At 47.8% G+C, this 20,781-nt stretch overlaps 1 protein-coding gene across 5 annotated transcripts in view; it reads right to left on the reverse strand.

Moving 5' to 3' along the window:
* The window catches only part of ARNT2 (aryl hydrocarbon receptor nuclear translocator 2), a 138,601-nt gene that overhangs the window by 37,714 nt on the left and 80,106 nt on the right, over window positions 1–20,781 (reverse strand). For all 5 annotated transcript variants that reach the window (XM_077318052.1, XM_077318051.1, XM_077318049.1 and 2 more), the window contains 3 exons: window positions 8,137–8,213; window positions 5,503–5,637; window positions 4,013–4,087 (listed from right to left, as the gene is read on the reverse strand). In XM_077318052.1, the coding sequence (XP_077174167.1) occupies window positions 4,013–4,087; window positions 5,503–5,637; window positions 8,137–8,213 (287 nt within the window). The remainder of the gene's footprint in view (window positions 1–4,012; window positions 4,088–5,502; window positions 5,638–8,136; window positions 8,214–20,781) is intronic.

The following is a 20,781-nucleotide window of genomic DNA, read 5'->3' on the forward strand; positions in this document are numbered from 1 at the left end:
ACGCTGCATTTATATCTAACTTGTTCATCGAGTGATCTTCTGTGCAGGCACATACAGGACTGCACTTTTGCAGGTCTGCTACGGAAAAAAGCTAGCAAGCTTTTAAATGTGGATGCTGTGACACAGTTTACTAATGTAACAGAATTAACTGAAAATGAAACTCCTGGAAATTGGCCTTTTACTTCAAGTGACATCATAGTACTTCATATGGCATCTCCAGTTAAAAGCGTTCTGCTCTGGAGATTCTGGATAGAATCATAGAATCATAGAATCATCTGTACACCGCCCGTGGCGCCGCGGGCGCCACGGACTAAATAAAATAGTAAGGGGTTCTGGGGCGGGATGTGTCCGGGATGAGGAAGGGTCCGGATTGGACCCTTCCTCATGACAGACAATCAGAGGGACCAATCGGCAGGCGCGAAGCGCCTGCCGATTGGTCCCTCTGATTCCCAGCCCCAGTAACTGCGAGCCGCGCGCAGCGCGGCTCGCAGTTGCTCCCGGCCTGACGCGTCAGGCCGGCCCCTGAGGGAGCCCCCGGCAAGACTCCAGCCGCCGAGAACCTCCAGCCGCCGAGACTCCAGCCGCCGAGAGGGAATCAGGGCCAGGCCGCGCCCGTGCGGCCCGATCCGCGGGCGCGGCTCGCGGGTGCGGCCCGATCCGCGGCCGCGGCCCACAGGCGCGGCCCGATCCGCGGGCGCGGCTCGCGGGTGCGGCCCGATCCGCGGGCGCGGCCCGCGGGCGCAGCCCGATCCGCGGGCGCGGCCCGATCCACGGGCGTGGCCTCCGAGAAGCAGCAGAAAGAACCCCCCCCCCAGCCGCAGAAGATCAAAAAAACGCAGAGGAGCCGCCGCAGCCCAGCGCACCACACCTGGGACTCCCCACCAAAAACCTCGAGACGCCGAGGAGCCGCCACCCGCCTCCTCTTTCAGGTAGCCTGTCCCTTGCTCTGTCCCTCGCCTGCCCCTCGCTCTGGTCCCTGCCTGCTAGCGCCCATTGTCTTCTGGATACAATGGGCTTTTTTACTAGTAGAATCATAGAGTTGGAAGGGGCCATACAGGCCATCTAGTCCAACCCCCTGCTCAACGCAGGATTAGCCCTAAGCATCCTAAAGCATCCAAGAAAAGTGTGTATCCAACCTTTGCTTGAAGACTTCCAGTGAGGGGGAGCTCACCACCTCCTTAGGCAGCCTATTCCACTGCTGAACAACTCTGACTGAGAAAAACTTTTTCCTGATATCTAGCCTATATCGTTGTACTTGAAGTTTAAACCCATTACTGCGTGTCCTCTCCTCTGCAGCCAGCAGATAGCTGCTGCCAGTCAGAGAGGACGAGGCTGCCATGATGGACCAAGAGCCTCTTCATGTGTACATTCAAGAGAATTAATCAAGAGACCCAGGAAGTTTGCAGTCTTCTGAAGAAGATGCAGTGTCACTTCTTGGCACGGCAACAGAATGAATGGGACCAATAGGAAAGATTTCACACATCCTTCTACACTCATTAAAACAGCGACCAGCTTTTAAATGGGGAAAAAAAGCCCAGGAAAACCTGGAATTTTAGGAATAGGGCAAGAACCACAGTTGGAAAGGGCAACGGGAAACAAACCAAGACCCTTGGCAAAAACAACACCATGCTACATCCCAGATCAATCGGAATCAATTTGTCCAACAAGGATATGAATTCCAATCACAGATCTGCCGTGCTCTGGAAACCCCAAAGTTAGGCCTAGAATTGCTTCCAGATGCTTGCATGTTTCTGTTTGCAGATCTTATGCTACCTCTGAATCCTCTGCATCCGCAGCCAAAATTCTGTGTATTATTTTATATAAACACTAGTCGTAAAGCCCGTTTCATGCAAATATGCAGCAGGCACTAGCGGGAAGAAGGTGTGTGCGGAGAGGGAGATCTGTGGAGGTGCGGAGAGGCCTCCTGACCACTTGCCCACCCCCCCCTTCCAAGGCGGCGGGTCGAGGGTGCGTTGGGCGTTGTGCTGACGGGCCGCAGGCTGGCTGCGGTCAGCTGGGGGACAATGTGGCAGGTGGCGCCAGCCCCACCGTTTCCCCCTGTGCAGTGGTGCCTCCTCTTAGGGGCCTCCACTGTTGCTGCCTTCTGTGGTCCACCGGTGGTGTGGCCTCCTCTTGGGGCCCTGTGCCGCTGACACCTACCATCCTCTCCCGGTGTGGCTATGCCCTCTTGGCAGTCTCCAGTGCGGGGGTTTCAGCGGGAGTGGTACGGCCGCCTCCTCTGCAGTGCTGCCGCCACTTCCTTCTCACCACCATCGTTGACTCCTGCTCTCCGCCGCCAATGGCCAGGTGGAGGTGGGGCGCCAGAGATGCATTGTCTCCGGTAGCCAGGCTTGTTTGCAGCCAGGCTGCCGGATAGATGAGCAGGCGGCTAGGTAGGGCAGTTCATCTAAGGGCTGGATTCGAGTCCAGACACTCTCCGGGGGCTGGACACGCAACACCCCACACACCCCCGGGCATTTTCCGAAATATATAGAAGAACCTTGGATAAGGATTGGGGTGTGTGTGGATACTCTAGTTATATGAACAAAGTTTGAGTCCAATGGCACCTTTAAGACCAAGGAAATTTTATTTGCGTGCACGTACACTTCCTCATGCATAGTGAAATGGGAATTACCAGTCCATACTTATAGGTGGAGGGTAAATTAGGAATACATTTGTAAATAGCATAATGAAGATATTGGGGTTCAATTCAGGGCAAGGAAATAAATCTACAAAAATTGGGGACAAAGGCCCGGCCATCACACTCCCTACCTTTCCTTTCAAGCATAAAGAAGTCTCTGAGGTGGGACAATTGGCTTTATAGAGTTGTCTCCCATGTCCCCAGACAGGAAAAATAGATATCATTCTAAATGATATTAGATTCCACTGTTCATTACATTACAATCCAGTTCTTCTATCCCTAATAAGAAATGAAGTGAAATAAAGAGACCATATGGTCCTTCTGGGGAGTTCTTAGGAATGCAGATATAAGAGCTGAACGAGATTCACATTTGTAGTGAGGTAAGAAACCAATATCCTTGTTAAGTCCTGGGGATTCCATTGTTTTGAGAACTGTAATAACTTGCAGTTCAGCAATTTCCCTTTCCAGTCTGTTCTTGAAGTTTCTTTGTAATAAAACAATGACTTTCATGTCACCCACTGAATGTCTAGGAGAGTATTCTCCTACAGGTTTCTCAGTCTTGAGAACAATTATATGCAGTTATACAGCATGAGCGGTTACCTTTGGAAGACATATACTCCAACTGAAATTGTCAAGAGATTCCACTGCCACTTCCTACCAACTTTTGCGAAGAAAGTTTGCTGAGAGTTCCCCTGTAAGGCTTTTACTTAAGCCTTCCCTTCAGTTTTTTCTTGCAATTCACTGCAGCCACTTAGCATCTCATTTTACACGGAAGAGCTATCTCCAAGAAAATAGGAAGTTTCTGTAAACTGAAACAACCTCTCTTTTAGTGAGATGCAGGCAAAAGACAAGTATCAGGCAGGTTAACTGTATTTTCTTTTTGTAAACTAGCAACTATAGAGGATTCCTTTGAAAAGCTGATCTAAAGCAAAGGTGTTAAACTCATTTATTAGGCTAGATCTAACATAAATCAAGTCAAATTAAAGTTCCAGCCCACAGGCCATATATTTAACAAGCCCGATCTAAGGGATTGGACAGACTCTCTTTTCTGCAGAGACCCTGACCTGTAACCCTTTCACAGCAAAGGTGATGCAGACATTTTGTATTCATAATAAACTTCAAGTGTACAAAAGTAGATAATCTACCATCTACTGCAAATTGATGGTAGAGTCAGACAGGCTGGCTGAAGCCGTTTGCTGGCTTCCGAGAGCCAGAAACTGAAGACAGGGCTTCTTTGCTTGTATTCTAAAGAAATATGATGTGTAATGTTTTGCGTAAACATCGATACATTGCATATGAATAGGATACCCTGATAGCTTCCCTGTCAAAATGACACAGAGACAGAAGCTGGGCAAATAAGAAGGATGTTACCTGCTGGAAGCTCTCTCTCAGATGGCTTTGATCTTCTGGATGGCAGAATTCTAAAATGTCCTTCCCCAAGAGGTCCTAATCAACAATGGAGAAAATTGCCTTTGTAAAAGTAATCAAAAATGACAAGACTTTCACAATTCTCTAAGGCACGGAGGTCTGGTTTGGACAAGCGTCTGAAACCCTGGTTTGATGTAAGGGCACGCTGTGGTTTGTTAAGAAGGGAGAATTCCCCCCCCCCTTCTGACACTCCAATTCTACTGATTTGCAATTTATTATTCTGGACTGGAGGGAAAGCACAAACAGTTCAAATCTTCTGTCGAAAACCTGGGGATCTTTAAATAACTGCCTATTTACGAGGAACAAAGGGAGTCACTAAAGATTTCCCCCAGATTCATTCCGCAGGCTTTAAGTTAGGTGCTGTGTCCAAGTCGAACTTTATTATGCAGGCATGGAATGAAACCATTCTATCCTTATGGAAAGGTTCTGCTACAAGGCAATTGCTTTGTGTGAAGTTCCAGGTTCAACTAGTTAATCTCCAGTTAAACAAGAGGGTAGTAAGAGATGTAACTTGAGACTTCAGAGCAGGCTTTCTCAACCAGAGGTTTGTGAAACCCTGGGGTTTCTTGATGGTCTTTGGAAGGGTTTCCTGAATGGGCGGGAGCGCATTAAGTGTTTATATATTTTTTAAATTTGTTAAACGTTTATCTGGTGATATCACCATAAATGGTCATGCCAAACTGCACCCCCCCCATGGTCAATGGTGGGCCTGGAGGGGGTGGGAAGGGGACAGGATGCAGGTGGGCCCTGGTTCCTAACCATATTCTGCACTATTGGGCCACTTCTGTGGTTTCTGGAAGCCTGAAGAACGTTTCAGGGGTTTCTAAACAGTGAAAAAGTTGAAAGGCTGCTCTAGAGCACGGGTAGTCAACCCGTGGTCCTCCAGATGTTCATGAACTACAATTCCCATGAGCCATGGGAATTGTAGTTCATGAACATGGAGGACCACAGGTTGACTACCCCTGCTCTAGAGAGCCACTGTCCATCAGTAGATAATCCTGACCTCAACAAACCAAGGATCTGACTCAATGGCAAGCAACTTTCCCTGCTTCCCTGTTTACCGGACATGGTAAACATTTATGGTAAATATAACATCTATAGACATAACATTTGGATGGGGCCTAAACATGCACCATCCAAAGTACAAGAGTTACCCACGTTTTATCCTGCCCTTTCTCCAAGTTGCCCCCTCTCTTCTTCTCACAACTATCCCATGAGTTAAGCTTTGTGTGAGAGAGTAGTGATTTGCCCACTTCTTAATTTCTACACAAATTCTGGCAAATGTTCTATCCCTCCCTAGGAATCAACTCACTTCCTTAAGGCAGGCCTGCCGGGCCGACATTTTGAGAACTCTAAGCCTGAAGACAATATGGTAGGGAAGGAAGGCAGGAGACAGAACTTCCAGGGATGTCAGCTGAAGAAAAAAAACAGACCTGGGGCTGGTAACCAATAACACTGATGCATCTTGGATCAACAAACGTGATGATTCCATCCGAGTTGTGTCGGGACAAAAATTCTGTGGGGACGGACATCCCATTCATGTCCATGCAGACTGGGGAGCTGGTAACCTGGGAAGAATACTGCCACCGTTATAAAAATATCACAGAGAGTATTGTCCTTACAACAAACCTGAAAGGCAGGCCACTAGTATTTACCCCAGGATTGCAGATGAGGCACAGAAATGAGGCTTGGCTAATTCATGACCAAGTTGATTGGCTATCAGAGATCCACCTGGCTGGACAGATTAAAATAACCTTGTTCTAGCAATAGCTGCTGCCAGAAAGTTGGTTTTATTCTTTCTCACGCTCCTCTTTTACAATGTAAAATGAATGACCCCGTTCTCTCCATCAAAAGCCCCCTTTCCATTAACTCCCTCCTGAATAAAGGTGAAGACAGCTACATAAGAATAGAATCATAGAATCATAGAATCATAGAGTTGGAAGGGGCCATACAGGCCATCTAGTCCAACCCCCTGCTCAACGCAGGATCAGCCCTAAGCATCCTAAAGCAGAAGCTCCTGCAGAGATCTCAAAGACTGGGCAATGTTATATAGCCAGGTTCTTAAGGAATGCCAGGTGCAAATTTTGTAGGGCAACAAAAATTCAAGACCAGCAGCATCTTCATGACCAACATTTCCCAGGGTATGAGCTTCTGTGAGTCAACGCACATCTCATATGTCTAAAAACCCAACCACGAGTGTCCTGCTTTCTCAAGTATACATAAACATTTTGGTGTAGCATCGTTCACAATATCTATTTCTTTCTACTAGTCTTTTAAGAATTGCATTCCAGCACATTTTGTTGGGGAAGATCGAGCAGGGATTGTTCAATGGCACCACTGATCCGAGAGCCGAGGAGGTTGGCGAAATCAGCGCTTTCGGGTCCGGTCTCCAAGCAAGAAGCTCATCTTTCTTCGACCTCTCCTCCACACCCAACAGGGCCAGATGGGCTTCTCAGGCTGGAGAGCACGTACGAGGCTTCATTTACTCCCCACCACCACCACCACAACTGCTCAATGCGCCAAGACACCAATCTGAGCCTCAAAACGGTCCCTGCCTTCCAGGTGGGAGATTGACTTCATAGACTGGAAGGGGTCATAACATATGCATCCTTCCCATGCTTCTTTGCATTTAAACCTGCCCCATTCCCACTGCGTGCTCCAGTTTCCACTGTCTTTCACAGCATGGCTGATGTCGGAGATACGCCACTGCTTCATGTGCAAACAGCGGTATTGGTTTTGCAAGTTTGTTTGGGCAGCTGTAGAGTCTTGTAAAGCCCATCACTTGCCTCCTTTCCTCCACTCCGGAGGTTTGAGCCATGACAAAGGAAATGTGAAGCACACATTAGCTTGCAAAGAAACTCCAGAGCCATTTTGGTGTAGTGGACTTCTAATCTGGCATGCCGGGTTCGATTCTGCGCTCCCCCACAGGGAGCCAGCTGGGTGACCTTGGGCTACTCACAGCATGGATAAAACTGTTCTGACCGAGCAGTGATAGCAGGGCTCTCTCAGCCTCACCCACCTCACAGGGTGTCTGTTGTGGGGAAAGGGAAGGTGAATGTAAGCCATTTTGAGACTCTTGGGTAGAGAAAAGTGGCATATAAGAACCAACTCTTCTTCTTCAGTAATATCAGGGCTCTCTCAGCCTCACCCACCTCACAGGGTGTCTGTTGTGGGAAGAAGAAAGGGAAGGTGAATGTAAGCCATTTTGAGACTCTTGGGTAGAGAAAAGTGGCATATAAGAACCAACTCTTCTTCTTCAGTAATATCAGGGCTCTCTCAGCCTCACCCACCTCACAGGGGGTCAGTGGGGAGAGGAAAGAGAAGGCAAATGTAAGCCATTTTGAGACTCCTTTGGGTAGAGAAAAGCAGCATATAAGAACCAACTCTTCTTCTTCTTCTTCAGTAGAGAGATGCATATTCTTGGTCCTTATAACTCTTATAAATGTAAGCCATTTTGAGACTCTTGGGTAGAGAAAAGTGGCATATAAGAACCAACTCTTCTTCTTCTTCTTCAGTAATATCAGGGCTCTCTCAGCCTCACCCACCTCACAGGGTGTCTGTTGTGGGGAGAAGAAAGGGAAGGTGAATGTAAGCCATTTTGAGACTCTTGGGTAGAGAAAAGCAGCATATAAGAACCAACTCTTCTTGTTGTTGTTCTTCTTCTTCTGGTTGGGGCCACTGATCAGTAACATCACATGAGCCCCCCTCGGGAGACCCTCCCCATGATCAATGCTGCAGCCAGGCTACACCTGGGTTTACACTGATGCACTGAGATGGGTGAATGCTTTCAATTCTTTTCATGAGATGGGGTTGGCTTTATGGTTTTATATTGCTTTATGGTTTTATAAGAGCCAGCTCTTCTTCTTCATGGTTTTATCCATGTTTATTCAAAGTTAATGTACTCATTGCAGTTGTACACCGCCATGAGCTGCTAGGGAGCGCGCTATATAAATTAAATGAATGAATCAATCAACAGGACTGATTTATTCTATGTAACCAGCCTTGAGAAAGGCGGATTATTAATAAAAAATATGTCGACATCATTCTTTTTTAAAGACCACCTTTACCTGAAGCCTTCCTATTGCCACGAGACAATATTTGCTGCCTTGTCCCACGTCCGCATCTTCTTCTGGAATGGTCATTCCTAAAAACGTTTTAAAAAAAAATCCCAGTTATGCCTAGTAAAAAGAATTAGTTTGATTCATATCTTGCCTTTCCTCCAGGGGGCGCAGTTTGCACTGTACTTGGGTGTTCCCCACCACCCCGATCTTCATAATACCCCCCCCCCCATAACACTATCTCAAGGTTGACTCAGCCTTCCATCCTTCCGAGATTGGTAAAATGAGTAATCAGCTCAGGTATTGACTGGGGAAGGCACTGGCAAACCACCCCGTATTGAGTCTGCCATGAAAACGCTAGAAGGCGTCACCCCAAGGGTCAGACATGACCCGGTGCTTGCACAGGGGATACCTTTACCTTATAACACTATCTATTGCATAAAGTCTCCCAGTAAGCTTTACAGATGAGCAGAGATATGAGGTCAAATCTTCTCCCGCCACATCTGGTTTGCCACAACGTATTCATTTCCAGTATTGATTCCTGGAGAGCAACTAGAGACCACATCTAGATCATCGAGAGGATATGCCGATTTTGTCCTGCAACCTGTTACTGTGAAACCAGTGGCAGGAAGCAGGGAGGCCAATGTTCCTGGGTTTCCTATTTTTGCCTTCCTTTCCTTGACTCTAAAGCAGGGGTCGTCAAACTGCGGCCCTACAGATGTCCATGGACTACAATTCCCATGAGCTCCATGGACATCTAGAGGGCCGCAGTTTGACTACCCCTGCTCTAAACCCTTCAGTCTGTAACGGAACGACTGTTGAGGCAGTAGCACATCCCACCTATTCTGCATACTATTTAACCCACCATGGTTCAGAATAGCCAACAGAACCTATCCATTAGGACTGTGCTTGCACACGACACCCACCAGAGGCACCCTTACAACCCTCCCAAGGTGGCAGGAAGGACGGTTCTGATAGGTTGCTTAGCTGTTGGAACCACCAACGCACCCAGGCCATGCGCTATTTCCTCTTCCGAGAATGAACGCAGCAGGGAGGCATGTGGAGAATGCCATTGTGGTGGGCAGACTCCCCTCCATTCTGTCGGGACAGGAGCTGATTTGACGGGAAAGAGTCATCCGATTCCAGAAGCGTCTTGGAACACAGTGACCCCAATTTCATGCCCAAGTGATCGCCCCCTAAAAATAAAGTCTCCAGAATCCAGCCTGGCCTGGAGGGACATCACCTACCACCTCACAGTGGCAATCAGCAAATCCCTGGGTATGCAAGGAAGGGCCACAAGAGACCAACACTGGCACATCCCTCCCTGCCCACCCATTCACAACCTGCCTAAATTCACAATCAGCATTTCTGTCAGATTACTATCCAGCCTCTGCTTAGAAACTTCCAAAGAAAGAGAAATCACTACCTCCTGAGGAAGCCTGTTCCACTGAGGAACTGCAATAACAGTCAGGAACTTCTTCCGGATGTTTAGCCGAAAATTCATTTGAATTAATTTCAGCCTACTAATTCTGGTCCAACCCTCTGGGGCAACAGAAAACAACTCTGCTCCGTCTTCTCTAGGACAGCCCTTCAAGTACCTGAAGAAGGTTATCATATCACCTCTTAGTCGTCTTCTCTCCAGGCTAAACAGACCAAGCTCCCTCAATCTTTCCTCATACGACTTGGTTTCCAAACCCCTCACCATCTTTGTAGACCTCCTCTGGACAGGGTCCAGTGTCTCTACATCAGGGGTAGTCAAACTGTGGCCCTCCAGATGTCCATGGACATCTGATTGAGGGAGATTGGTCCATGGACATCTGGAGATTGAGGGAGCTTGGTCCATGGACATCTGGAGATTGAGGGAGGGCCACAGTTTGACTACCTCTGCTCTACATCTTTCTTCAAATGTGGTGCCCAAAACTGAACAAAGTACTCCAAGTGAGGTCTTACCTTTGGTGTGTTTGCTACCCCTCCCAACTTAGTGTACTCTGCAAATTTAATAAGCACCCCCTCTATTCCTTCATCCAAATATAGTAGGGATAGCCACAATATGGCTGTCATAGGATGTGCAGCCAGCCACAAACTGCTAACTGCAGCTGACCTTTAGTTGCACAGTGAAGATGCTCGTGCTGTGGTGATAGTTACTCTCAAAGCAATTTTTTTAAAATCTGAACACCAGCCAATGACAGCAGCCAAATCGGCAGAACTGCCAGTCGGAAGCCTTGCTGGGCAAAAGCCCCACTTATTCTCTAGCTAATTTGGTGTCATGGTTAAGAGTGGCAGCTTCTAATCTGGTGAGACTGGGTTTGATTCCCCGCTCCACCACATGCAGCCAGATGGGTGATCTCGGGCCAGTTGCGGTCCTGATAGAGCTGTTCTTACAGAGCTCTCTCAGCCTCACAGGGTGTCTGTTGTGGGGAGAGGAAGGGAAGGCGAAGCCGCTTTGAGCCTCCTTTGGGCAGTGAAAAGCCGGGTATAAAAACCAACTCTTCTTCTAGAAGAAGAAGAGTTGGTTCTTCTATGCTGCTTTTCCCTACCCGAAGGAGGCTCAAAGCGGCTTACAGTCACCTTCCCTTTCCTCTCCCTGTGGGGTGGGTGAGGCTGAGAGAGCCCTGATATCACTGCCCGGTCAGAACAGCTTTATCAGAGCCGTGGCGAGCCCAAGGTCACCCAGCTGGCTGCATGTGGGGGGAGAGCAGAATCGAACCCAGCATGCCAGATTAGAAGTCCGCACTCCTAACCACTACACCAAACTGGCTCTTCTAAAGATTGGCATCAGGAAAGGGATCAGTGAGCAGAGGACTCTTCCCCTAGACATCCTCACCCATGCTGCTCTTGTGGACAACTGCTGAATTCTGAGAAAGACAAGTGAGCGACACATCAAAATGTCTGCATTGGGTGAAAAGAGCCATCACAAAATGGCCACCACAATGAGGCAACCAGAGAATACTGGCAGGTATCCTATCAAGCACCCTCCTACGGGGAGGGGGGGTGGAGGAGGAGACAGCTATTTCTGAATGGACGCTCCTTGCAGAACCAACCTTGGTTCTTCTGAAGCACTTCCCGTTTCAATGACACAGAGGGAAGTCAGGATCACCACACTGGGCCACTCTTCGCAAAGCCGGTGGGAATAATGCCACCAGGTATTCCCACCTGTCTGTGTTGACCCTACTTCAAGACCTGCGAGGATATCAAGACCTAGGGTGCTCCCCCAGCCAGCTAGCTTTGGTATGATTCACGTCCCCAAAACTCAAAAGATTGCTGCCACAGACTCTTGCACTGGCTTCATCAGAGGATTTTCACTCCTGTACTAGGAGATTTCTTTGTTTCCTAAAAATTCCATCACAAACACATTTCGTCACACTGGGGGGGGGGGGGGAACAGAAGACAGAAAAACAAGTGGGCGTTTTTGATTTTTCTCAATTGTTCTAATGGCTCTTAATTTTATAGACATGAAAGGAACATAAAAGCATGTCGGAAGGCTATTTTCAGCCCTTGCAGGTTGCACAAAAAGTGCTGTTTTGATCCAGAAGCATTCTCTGTTTCTTAATCAAATTTCCTAAGCCAAGCTTTGGAGCTGCAAGCTTCCTATGTATGCTTCAGAGATTTTAAGCTATTAAAACCCTTTCCCTAGAGGTTCCTTGGACTCGTATTACAGTAGAGTGATACACGGCTGAAAAACACATTTTGGCATATCGGGCTAATCAGAAAGTAAGCTCCGATGTTTGGAAGCAATTTTGAATTTTCCCCTTCTAATAGATTCTCCCCATATGTAGTACGGGGTAAGTGGGTAAAGGACAGTTTGTACACCTCCTTCTGAGCACATAGGCACTTTACTGAGTGCGCCTCCAAAACTCTATGATCTGGGTTTGCATTCATCTTTCAAGGAGACTCCATGCTTAGAATCATAGAATCATAGAGTTGGAAGGGGCCACACAGGCCATCTGGTCCAACCCCCTGTTCAACGCAGGATCAGCCCAGAGCATCCTAAAGCATCCAAGAAAAGTGTGTCCAACCTTTGCTTGAAGACTGCCAGTGAGGGGGAGCTCACCACCTCCTTAGGCAGCCTATTCCACTGCTCAACTACTCTGACTGTGAAATACTTTTTCCTCATATCTAGCCTATATCGTTGTACTTGTAGTTTTAACCCATCACTGTGTGTCCTTTCCTCTGCAGCCAATGGGAACAGCATCCTGCCCTCCTCCAAGTGACAACCTTTCAAATACTTAAAGAGGGCTATCATGTCCCCTCTCAACCTCCTTTTCTCCAGGCTGAACATACCCAAGTCCCTCGTGCTTCCTGCTTCCTTTGGCGTCTTAATTCACGAAAGCGCGACAGGGAAGGAAATGCCTCAAGAATCTGTGGAATGGCCATCATGGGTGGATGGGAAGCCGTGTGAAAAGAGAACCATCAAAAGTTCATGTCAGAGGAGATGCAAGGCATTAAAGCAGGGGTAGTCAAACTGCGTCCCTCCAGATGTCCATGGACTACATTTCCCATGAGCTCATGGGAATCGTAGCCCATGGACATCTGGAGGGCCGCAGTTTGACTACCCCTGCCTTAAAGGTTAATACCAGTACTTAAACTAGAGTTGGGCGTCAGAAGTGGCTGTTGGGGCCTGAAGCAGCCACTTTTAACCAGCTGTAATTTCTGGGTCAGGGTCAAGGGCAGGCCCGCGTGGAGCGAGTTACAGTAATCCAGACTGGACATGACTGGCTAGGTCTTCTGGGGCCAGGTAGGACGCCACTGGCTTCACCAGGCAAATGTGGTAGAATGCTGGTGAGCTACATTCATGACCAGAGGGAGACATCAAAGGTCACCTGCAAATTCCTGATGCTACCTGAAGTTGTTAATTGCACTCCATCAAAACAGGGGAAGTGAACTTCCTTGTCTGATGCTTTCTTACCCAGCCAAAGGACTTTGGTCTTCACAGGGTTAAGTTTCAGGCAACTCTGCCGGAGCCACCCTGTCCACAGTCGCCAGACAGAAGGCCAACGATTTTTTTTTGGGGGGGGGGGGGTATCCAGCTACTCATTAGCAAATAGAGCTGGGTACCATTAGCACTCCCAGGAATCACTGTGCAATTAAAAGCTGTTGCCTGTAGCATTGCAGACAGCCATCGTCCAAACATTTTTGTTCGTTTTCTGATGGTGACTTTACGCTATTTTACTAAGATGGCCAGTCCCCAATTTCCCTCAGGGTGACCAATACTGAGATTTCCTCTGTACAGATTAAAAAAATGAACACATCAAGATGCAGAATTCTTGCTTTGCTGCTCCCTGAAGGCTTTGTTTTCTACTTGCAGGGAGTAGGATTTTTTGATTTGCAGGGGGAGCACTCAAACTTAATAACGCTAATACCATTGCCTCGGGATCCGAGTCCCTGAACGTGCAGCAATATGTAGCCCAGCTCTTAGGAAAACTTTTTAAAGCAAAAACATTGAGATTCAGGCCAAAGGCCCATAGAGGCTTCAATGCTATGTTTAGCAACTGCCATAAGAAGGATCTGAACAGCTAAAAGCACGGCAACGTTGAAGGAGCTTGTCTGAAAGGGGAAACTGAAAAAGAAATCCAGAATTCTGCATCATCTGACCCATTGTTTACTTTGGAGGCTTTCTGTGTAGGACGTGCTTCAGGGTAGCTTCCTTGATGGGAACACTAGTTCTGGCTTCGATTTAATACTTATAAAACTTCTAGCACACTCATATGCACATGCACGCTCTCTCTGTAAACTATAGCCATCCCTCAGCCAAAAATTTTCCATCGATTGCCACGTGATAGACCAAAACGATTAGGAAAAACACATTATATGGGCTACGTAAAAATTCATTTCCTTTTCAGAAATATGAGCTGCAGTGAGAGAAAAGGGGGAGGCGGGAGGAATAAATACTTGCTTAAATTAAATTCAAGTGCTAAACTAGTGAAGACTGAGGTGGGGAGGTAGTCAAGTTTTGAACCTCCCAGAAACCATGAAGGTTGCAATTTATATGCAGGAAGATAAGGTGCCCGGTTGACCCTGCAGCAAACAGAAAATACAAAGGCCAAAACGGTGCTGTTTCCAACATTTACAGAATGTTCCAGCACTGCTTTTCTCAGTTTGCCATGAAGCATACTGCACATCAAGAGCCTCTTGTGGCGCAGAGTGGTAAGGCAGCCGTCTGAAAGCTTTGCCCATGAGGCTGGGAGTTCGATCCCAGCAGCCGGCTCGAGGTTGACTCAGCCTTCCATCCTTCCGAGGTCGGTAAAATGAGTACCCAGCTTGCTGGGGGGTAAACGGTCATGACTGGGGAAGGCCCTGGCAAACCACCCCGTATTGAGTCTGCCAAGAAAACGCTGGAGGGCGTCACCCCAAGGGTCAGACATTACTCGGTGCTTGCACAGGGGATACCTTTACCTTTATACTGCGCATTAGCACTAACATCGTAACTTGATAAGCAGGATTTTCCTGAAACCATCCCTTTGGGATGTAGAATTTACACCCAAAGTATTACATTTATTCAATGGCAAAGTCTTTTTACACTGACTCACGTGCGAAGGAATTTGTGGATCTCACTGAACACGATCACACGGCTAGAATTCTGTGGTATGTTCTAAGCCCCCATACGTAGACTTAGGAATGAGAGGGTGAAATCCAAAAGCGGCAAAACGAACTGAACCTCTCCAAGAGTGCACATTTATGGAGAACCACATTCCCACTACGCCGTAGAACAGGGGTAGTCAATCTGCGGACCTCCAGATGTCAATGAACTACAATTCCCAGAAGCCCCTGCCAGCATTTGCTGGCAGGGGCTTCTGGGAATTGCAGTCCATGGACATCTGGAGGGCCGCAGTTTGACTACCCCTGCCGTAGAAGCTTCCCTTCGGCTAGGCACATGCTCTTAACCTCGCAGGGTTGTCGTGACGGTAAAACGGAGGAGAACAGAACAAGACTTTGGGTTCCCCGTTTGGGAGAAAGGCTAGGTATAAATGAAATAAATAAGTAAATAAATAACTTGTTGTGTTGGTTTTAAAGAGTTGTTTCGGTGTAGTAATTTTATTTGATTTTGCGCACCAGATGCTTTGATATAAGACAGGTTGCTAATAAGCTTCCAAGGGACCTCAGGGTTCTTTAATATAGCACAAAACCTACTATCTTAGATTAAGGAGGGGCACTTAGGGGAAACCATATTATGAAGGTAGCCAGCAGGCCAGGAAGCATGGGGTGGCCTGTGCAGTGGGTAACCATGAGAGCCTTCCCCAGGCCCCTGGCAGACATGAGGATGGGGAGTGCAGGGCTGGGGTGGAGGGGCGTGGACAGCTGTCCAGTGCCCTGCCACCTACCTCCTGCTGGTTTCTCGTCCTCTCGGGAAGTGCTGAGAGGAGGAGGCTGGGGGCAGGGAAGAGCTAATGATTGGCCCTCAGTGGGGGAGAGCTCCCAACCCGTTGGGAGAATGCTTCCCCAGTGAGGGCCGATCAGAGGTGCATGTCGTCAGAAGGACCTGACACTTTTTTATGTGGTACTAGCGGAGGAGCCTACGGAACCCCACAGGGGAGTTGGCAGCTGTGCGATTGATGGCAACCCTCTGTCCTCGACTGTGGAGAAAGGAGGTCAGCCACAGAAGGGCAGTCCCTTGAATCCCCATGTCGAGGAGGAGGCAAGCAGCTTGTGGTCTACCGTGTGAACTATAACACAAGCAGCACTGAACTGTTTCAATCCAGCTGTCTCTGGAGATCACCCATCAGGGCAACCAGAGCTGTCTCTACCTCATGGCCAGGGCCCCTCCTCATACCACCCCTCCTCATATTTGCTCTAGGTGGGTCATAACTATAAGACATTCAATAGAATTAATCTTAAGAAAGAGAAGTTGACCTTCTGTTGCAGTGATGATGGCACTCCTCCTCCTCCTCCTCCTCCTCCTCATCTTTATTATCATGTTGTTAGATCATGGCACTCACTGATATGTTTCCTACTACCTGATGGCTCCTCCATCAAAGCAATCCTCCATCTCACTGAGTAAGAAGTGCTGTAGAAAACCCCAGAACACTTTCCACCTTGGGTCTGCATGCCTCCATCATAGAAGCTTGGAACCTCACAACTTTTTGTAATTCTCACTCCCGTACCATCCATTTTGTGACTCGTCCCACCTCCCATGGCAGCCATATTGTGGTGCTAACCTACTTGTCAGAGCCAGTTTGATTCTGTCAAATGGTTGTGGTTCTAATGTGTATCCTTCCACTACCCCATCTTATCTTGTGTACAGTTACCACTATGGGTCTTGGATGTGTTATCTACTGATGTGTAAATTGCCTGGCCTTCCTTTGGGGGAACTATTTGTATTGTAAATCATGTTGGAATCCATTGAAGCATTGGTCTGTAAAAGCTGTGGAATCTCCAGTTCTCGCCTGGAGATTCCTGGGTCTGGACACGGTCTATCAACTGATTGGAATGCTGGTTCCTTTCCATCTGCATGCCTATGTTATTTGGTTTGTTGTGGTTAAATGGGTATATGAACTCTAGAGAATGTATTGTTCCTTCCCTTCCTCCTCACCTCCCTCATTCCCATCCTTTCTCGTCCTTGAATTCCCAGCTGCCTTGACTGTCTCCCCTTAAAAGCTTCCCGAGTTAACTGGATCTCACAGGTTGGGGGAATGGGTAAAGATATACTGTGCAACTGTACTGAGACCCCAGTGCTGACAATGTTTTATGTTGTGTTAACTTGCTTGCTCTAGAACAAACCTTTCTTTTGCATCCAAAGACTGCGTTTTCTTGGCAAGGAGAAACCTGACACTACTATCATATCTCAGAACGCTTACGAAGTTCCCTCAGGCTTATCAAAGTTAAAGGGTTTGAGCAGGTTGCTATTGTGTAGGATTGTGATTTTATCAGTTCAGTGCTTGATCTCCTCATGCAGAAACTAACCTTAGGCCCAGCTCAATGCCCAGTTTGCATTGATTCCATATTCTCCTGGGACCTGAAATATGTCCTCTAGTCCAGCGGTCCCCAACCCCTGGTCCGGGGACCGGGACCGGTCCGTGGATCAGTTGGTACCGGGCCGCAGCTCCTCCTCGTCCTCCTCCCTGATTGCTGCCTCGGGGGCTGCCCTGCTACTCTGCCGCCGGATCACCTTTGGTGCTCTCCAGCGGCCACCATGGCTGGAGCTTCCCTTCGGAGTGGCACTGTGCAGCTGCTGCTGGCAGTCCGCCCCCCAGCGGGCGGCAGGAAGTCAGGGGCGCCGGCGGGAAAGCAAGTGGAGCAGGGGCTCAGGTGGCAGCGACGTCCCTTGGCAAAAGACTACCCCCCCTGGCCTCAGTAAAATTGTCAAGCGTTGACCGGTCCCCAGTGATAAAAAGGTTGGGGACCACTGCTGTAGTCTATATTAAAACACACACATACACAAAACAGAAACAGGTTCAGGGAGACCCCAACTCTCCTTGGTCTACACAGCAATGTCTGACCAGACACTGCAGGTCCAAAAGCATGACCCCCAAATTCCTTCGATGAACTTGAAACATTTTGGGCTTTTCTCAAGAGGGTGCCCAGGCAGTCGCAGAGGCTGAAGTCATAATGAGGCAGCTCTGGAAACAATTGTCAGGCCGCAATTCATTCCGCTCCTCATGAGAGTGTCAGAGTGCCAACGTTCACTCAGAATGGATATAGGGAAATAGAAGAATGCTTCTCCTCCAGACAAAAAGAGGTGAAAGAGCGAGGAATTAGGTCATCTGTTTGCACACTAAAACAAGCATCCTTGTGACTCGCGGCCCCCAGGACGAGACAAGTTTGGCCGAAAAACACAAACTGGTGCTTAAAGCAGATTTGCTGGAAATGTGGGTTCTTTGTTCCCCGAAACTAGGTACGAGCTGCCTTACTACTGAGCAGCTGAACGTGGAGCTGGATGATTTTGAGGCCTGCCTGTCTGGTTTTATTTAGCTGTAAGACATCTGTTTGGTACTATGTAAATAAACAGTGTGGGGAATTGAGGAATGTTTGGCAGGAGAAAAAGAGACGGGTATACGGATAGAGGGAAGGTTTGTTACTCAGAGGTCGGGGCTGGCTGCGCTAGGAGCAAGCCATGACCACCGTTATGAAACCAAAAAGGAAGGGAGGAGAAGAGTCAGTAACTGAAGACTGAGACCTGGCCTACACTGGCCACGGACTAAGAGTGTATCACATAACTTCAGACAATAGGGGTGTCTCTCCCATTTTTTAATAGAATCTGAGTCCAGTAGCACCTTTAAGACCAACAAAGATTTATTCAGGGCGTGAGCTTTCGAGTGCCCTGAATAAATCTTTGTTGGCCTTAAAGGTGCTACTGGATTTGATTCTATTGTGCTACTTCAGACCAACACGGCTGCCCATTTGAATCCATTTTTTTAATATTCCACCATACAAAACACCAAACGGTTCCCCAGGGGAAGAAGGCTCTGTCCCATTTCGCTCCCTGGTCTAAAGACTTCCGTGTGCCAGGTGTTTTCTCCATAAGTGATCAAAAAGACATGTTCCCCACCTGCAGTCCAATATGGTACACTTCATTCCACCTTCAAATCTTTGCCACCTCATTTGCTTGCATGGCTTGAGTCCAAAAGCTGGCAGGATAGATGGGAGGCTGGTTGTTGTTGTTATGTGCTAAGTCGTGTCCGACCCATCGCGACCCCATGGACAATGATCCTTCAGGCCTTCCTGTCCTCTACCATTTCCCGGAGTCCATTTAAGCTCGCACCGACTGCTTCAGTAACTCCATCCAGCCACCTCATTCTCTGTCGTCCCCTTCTTCTTTTGTCCTCGATCGCTCCCAGCATTAGGCTCTTCTCCAGGGAGTCCTTCCTTCTCAGGAGGTGGCCAAAGTATTTGCGTTTCATCTTCAGGATCTGGCCTTCTAAGGAGCAGTCAGGGCTGATCTCCTCTAGGACTGACCGGTTTGTTCGCCTTGCAGTCCAAGGGACTCGCAAGAGTCTTCTCCAGCACCAGAGTTCAAAAGCCTCAATTCTGTGACGCTCGGCCTTCCTTATGGTCCAACTTTCGCAGCCATACATTGCAACTGAGAATACCATAGCCTTGACTAAACGCACTTTTGTTGGCAGGGTGATGTCTCTGCTTTTTAGGATGACCAGCATAAAACTGAATAACTAAGGACAAGGGGGCGAAAGAAGGACTGTAATTGGATCAGAGGTCCATTACAGAGCAAGGGCTACTGTTATGACTCAGAGGGGCCATGGTTTGAAGATATTTGCGTTTGACACGATCACTCTTCCAAACAAATAATTTTCAAAAAGGCTCCTATTCACTACATAGTATTTTATGCAACATTTTAAATACAACAACTTCAAACTAGAGCTTGGACAACTTCTTGTTCCTAAGACATGCACAAATACATTATTTTACAATTATACAATGCTATTTGTATTTAACGCTCCAGAGGAGCTGTCTGTCTTCCAACTGCAGTTACTACTGGAGGTCGGCTATTCAGAGACGAAGTGTTTGGGGGAGGGCTCTTCCAAGCCTGCTAACATGAACAGCTTTCAAGTGATCAGACTTGGCACCTGCAAGACGTTGAGAGTCCTGCTTCTCACCGTCCCCAACCAAGCTCAACAAAGTCGACCCTTTGCAATTCTACATATCTCAAGAGTTGGCATTTCATTATGGGGCGAAGGAATTTGAACACATGCCATTTCCTCTGCACAATTATATTTCCTTTTTCACAGCATGGTGTAGAGGTTAAGAGCAGCGGCTTGATTTCTCGCTCTTCCACAGGCAGCCAGCTGGGTGGCCTTGGGCACGCCATGGCACTGATAAAGCTGTTCTGACCAAGCAGTTCTGTCACAGCTCTCTGAGTCTCACCTCCCTCCCAGGGTGTCTGTTGTGGGGAGAGGAAAGGAAGGCGATTGTAAGCTAAGAAGGATGTGTGTGTGGGTGTGTGTGTGTGGGGGAAGGTTTGGGCCTGACAGAGGTTTTATCAAATTATACATGGTGTAGAAAATATAGAACTTTTTCTCCCTCTCCCTTACAAACTGATCCAAGGCCCTATTCCATATGCCCCCATCTTAAAAGAAAAGTTGGGTTAATAGCAAAAACTGGATGCCTTCAGCTATGTCTTCTGTCCTCAACAAATTTCCCAGAATTACAATAGATCTCCAGACATGGATCGCTCATTCATTCATTCATTCATTCATTCATTCATTCATTCATTCATTCATTCATTCATTCATTCATTCATTCATTCATTCATTCATTCATTCATTCATTCATTCGAAACATCTATTCTACTTCTGGAGAAAATGGCAGCTTTGGAAGGTAGATTGCAGCGTGTTACACCCTCCCAAGATTACTGCCCTCCCTAAACCCCCAACCTCCCAGTCTCCAACCTCAGATCACCAGATATTTCTAAACTCAGAGTTGGGAAACCTAATCCTCCAAAACATGGTCTGAAGACACAGTCTAGAGTCAAACTGCGGCCCTCCAGATGTCCATGGACTACAGTTCCCATGAGCCCCTGCTCTAGAGCCACCTTGCTAAACATAAACAGGCCTGGACAATACTTGGAATGGCAATTTACTATCCTAGACCAATTGAGGAATAAGAAACAAATCACCAGAAAGACTTCAGCGTTATCTTGACTGACCCTAATTCTGTTTTAAGGAACTGGGTGTGGCTGTTTGGCACGGTGTTCAAGCCTTGGCT

The sequence above is a fragment of the Paroedura picta genome, chromosome 18, assembly GCF_049243985.1.
Source record: "Paroedura picta isolate Pp20150507F chromosome 18, Ppicta_v3.0, whole genome shotgun sequence".
Lineage (NCBI taxonomy): Eukaryota > Metazoa > Chordata > Lepidosauria > Squamata > Gekkonidae > Paroedura > Paroedura picta.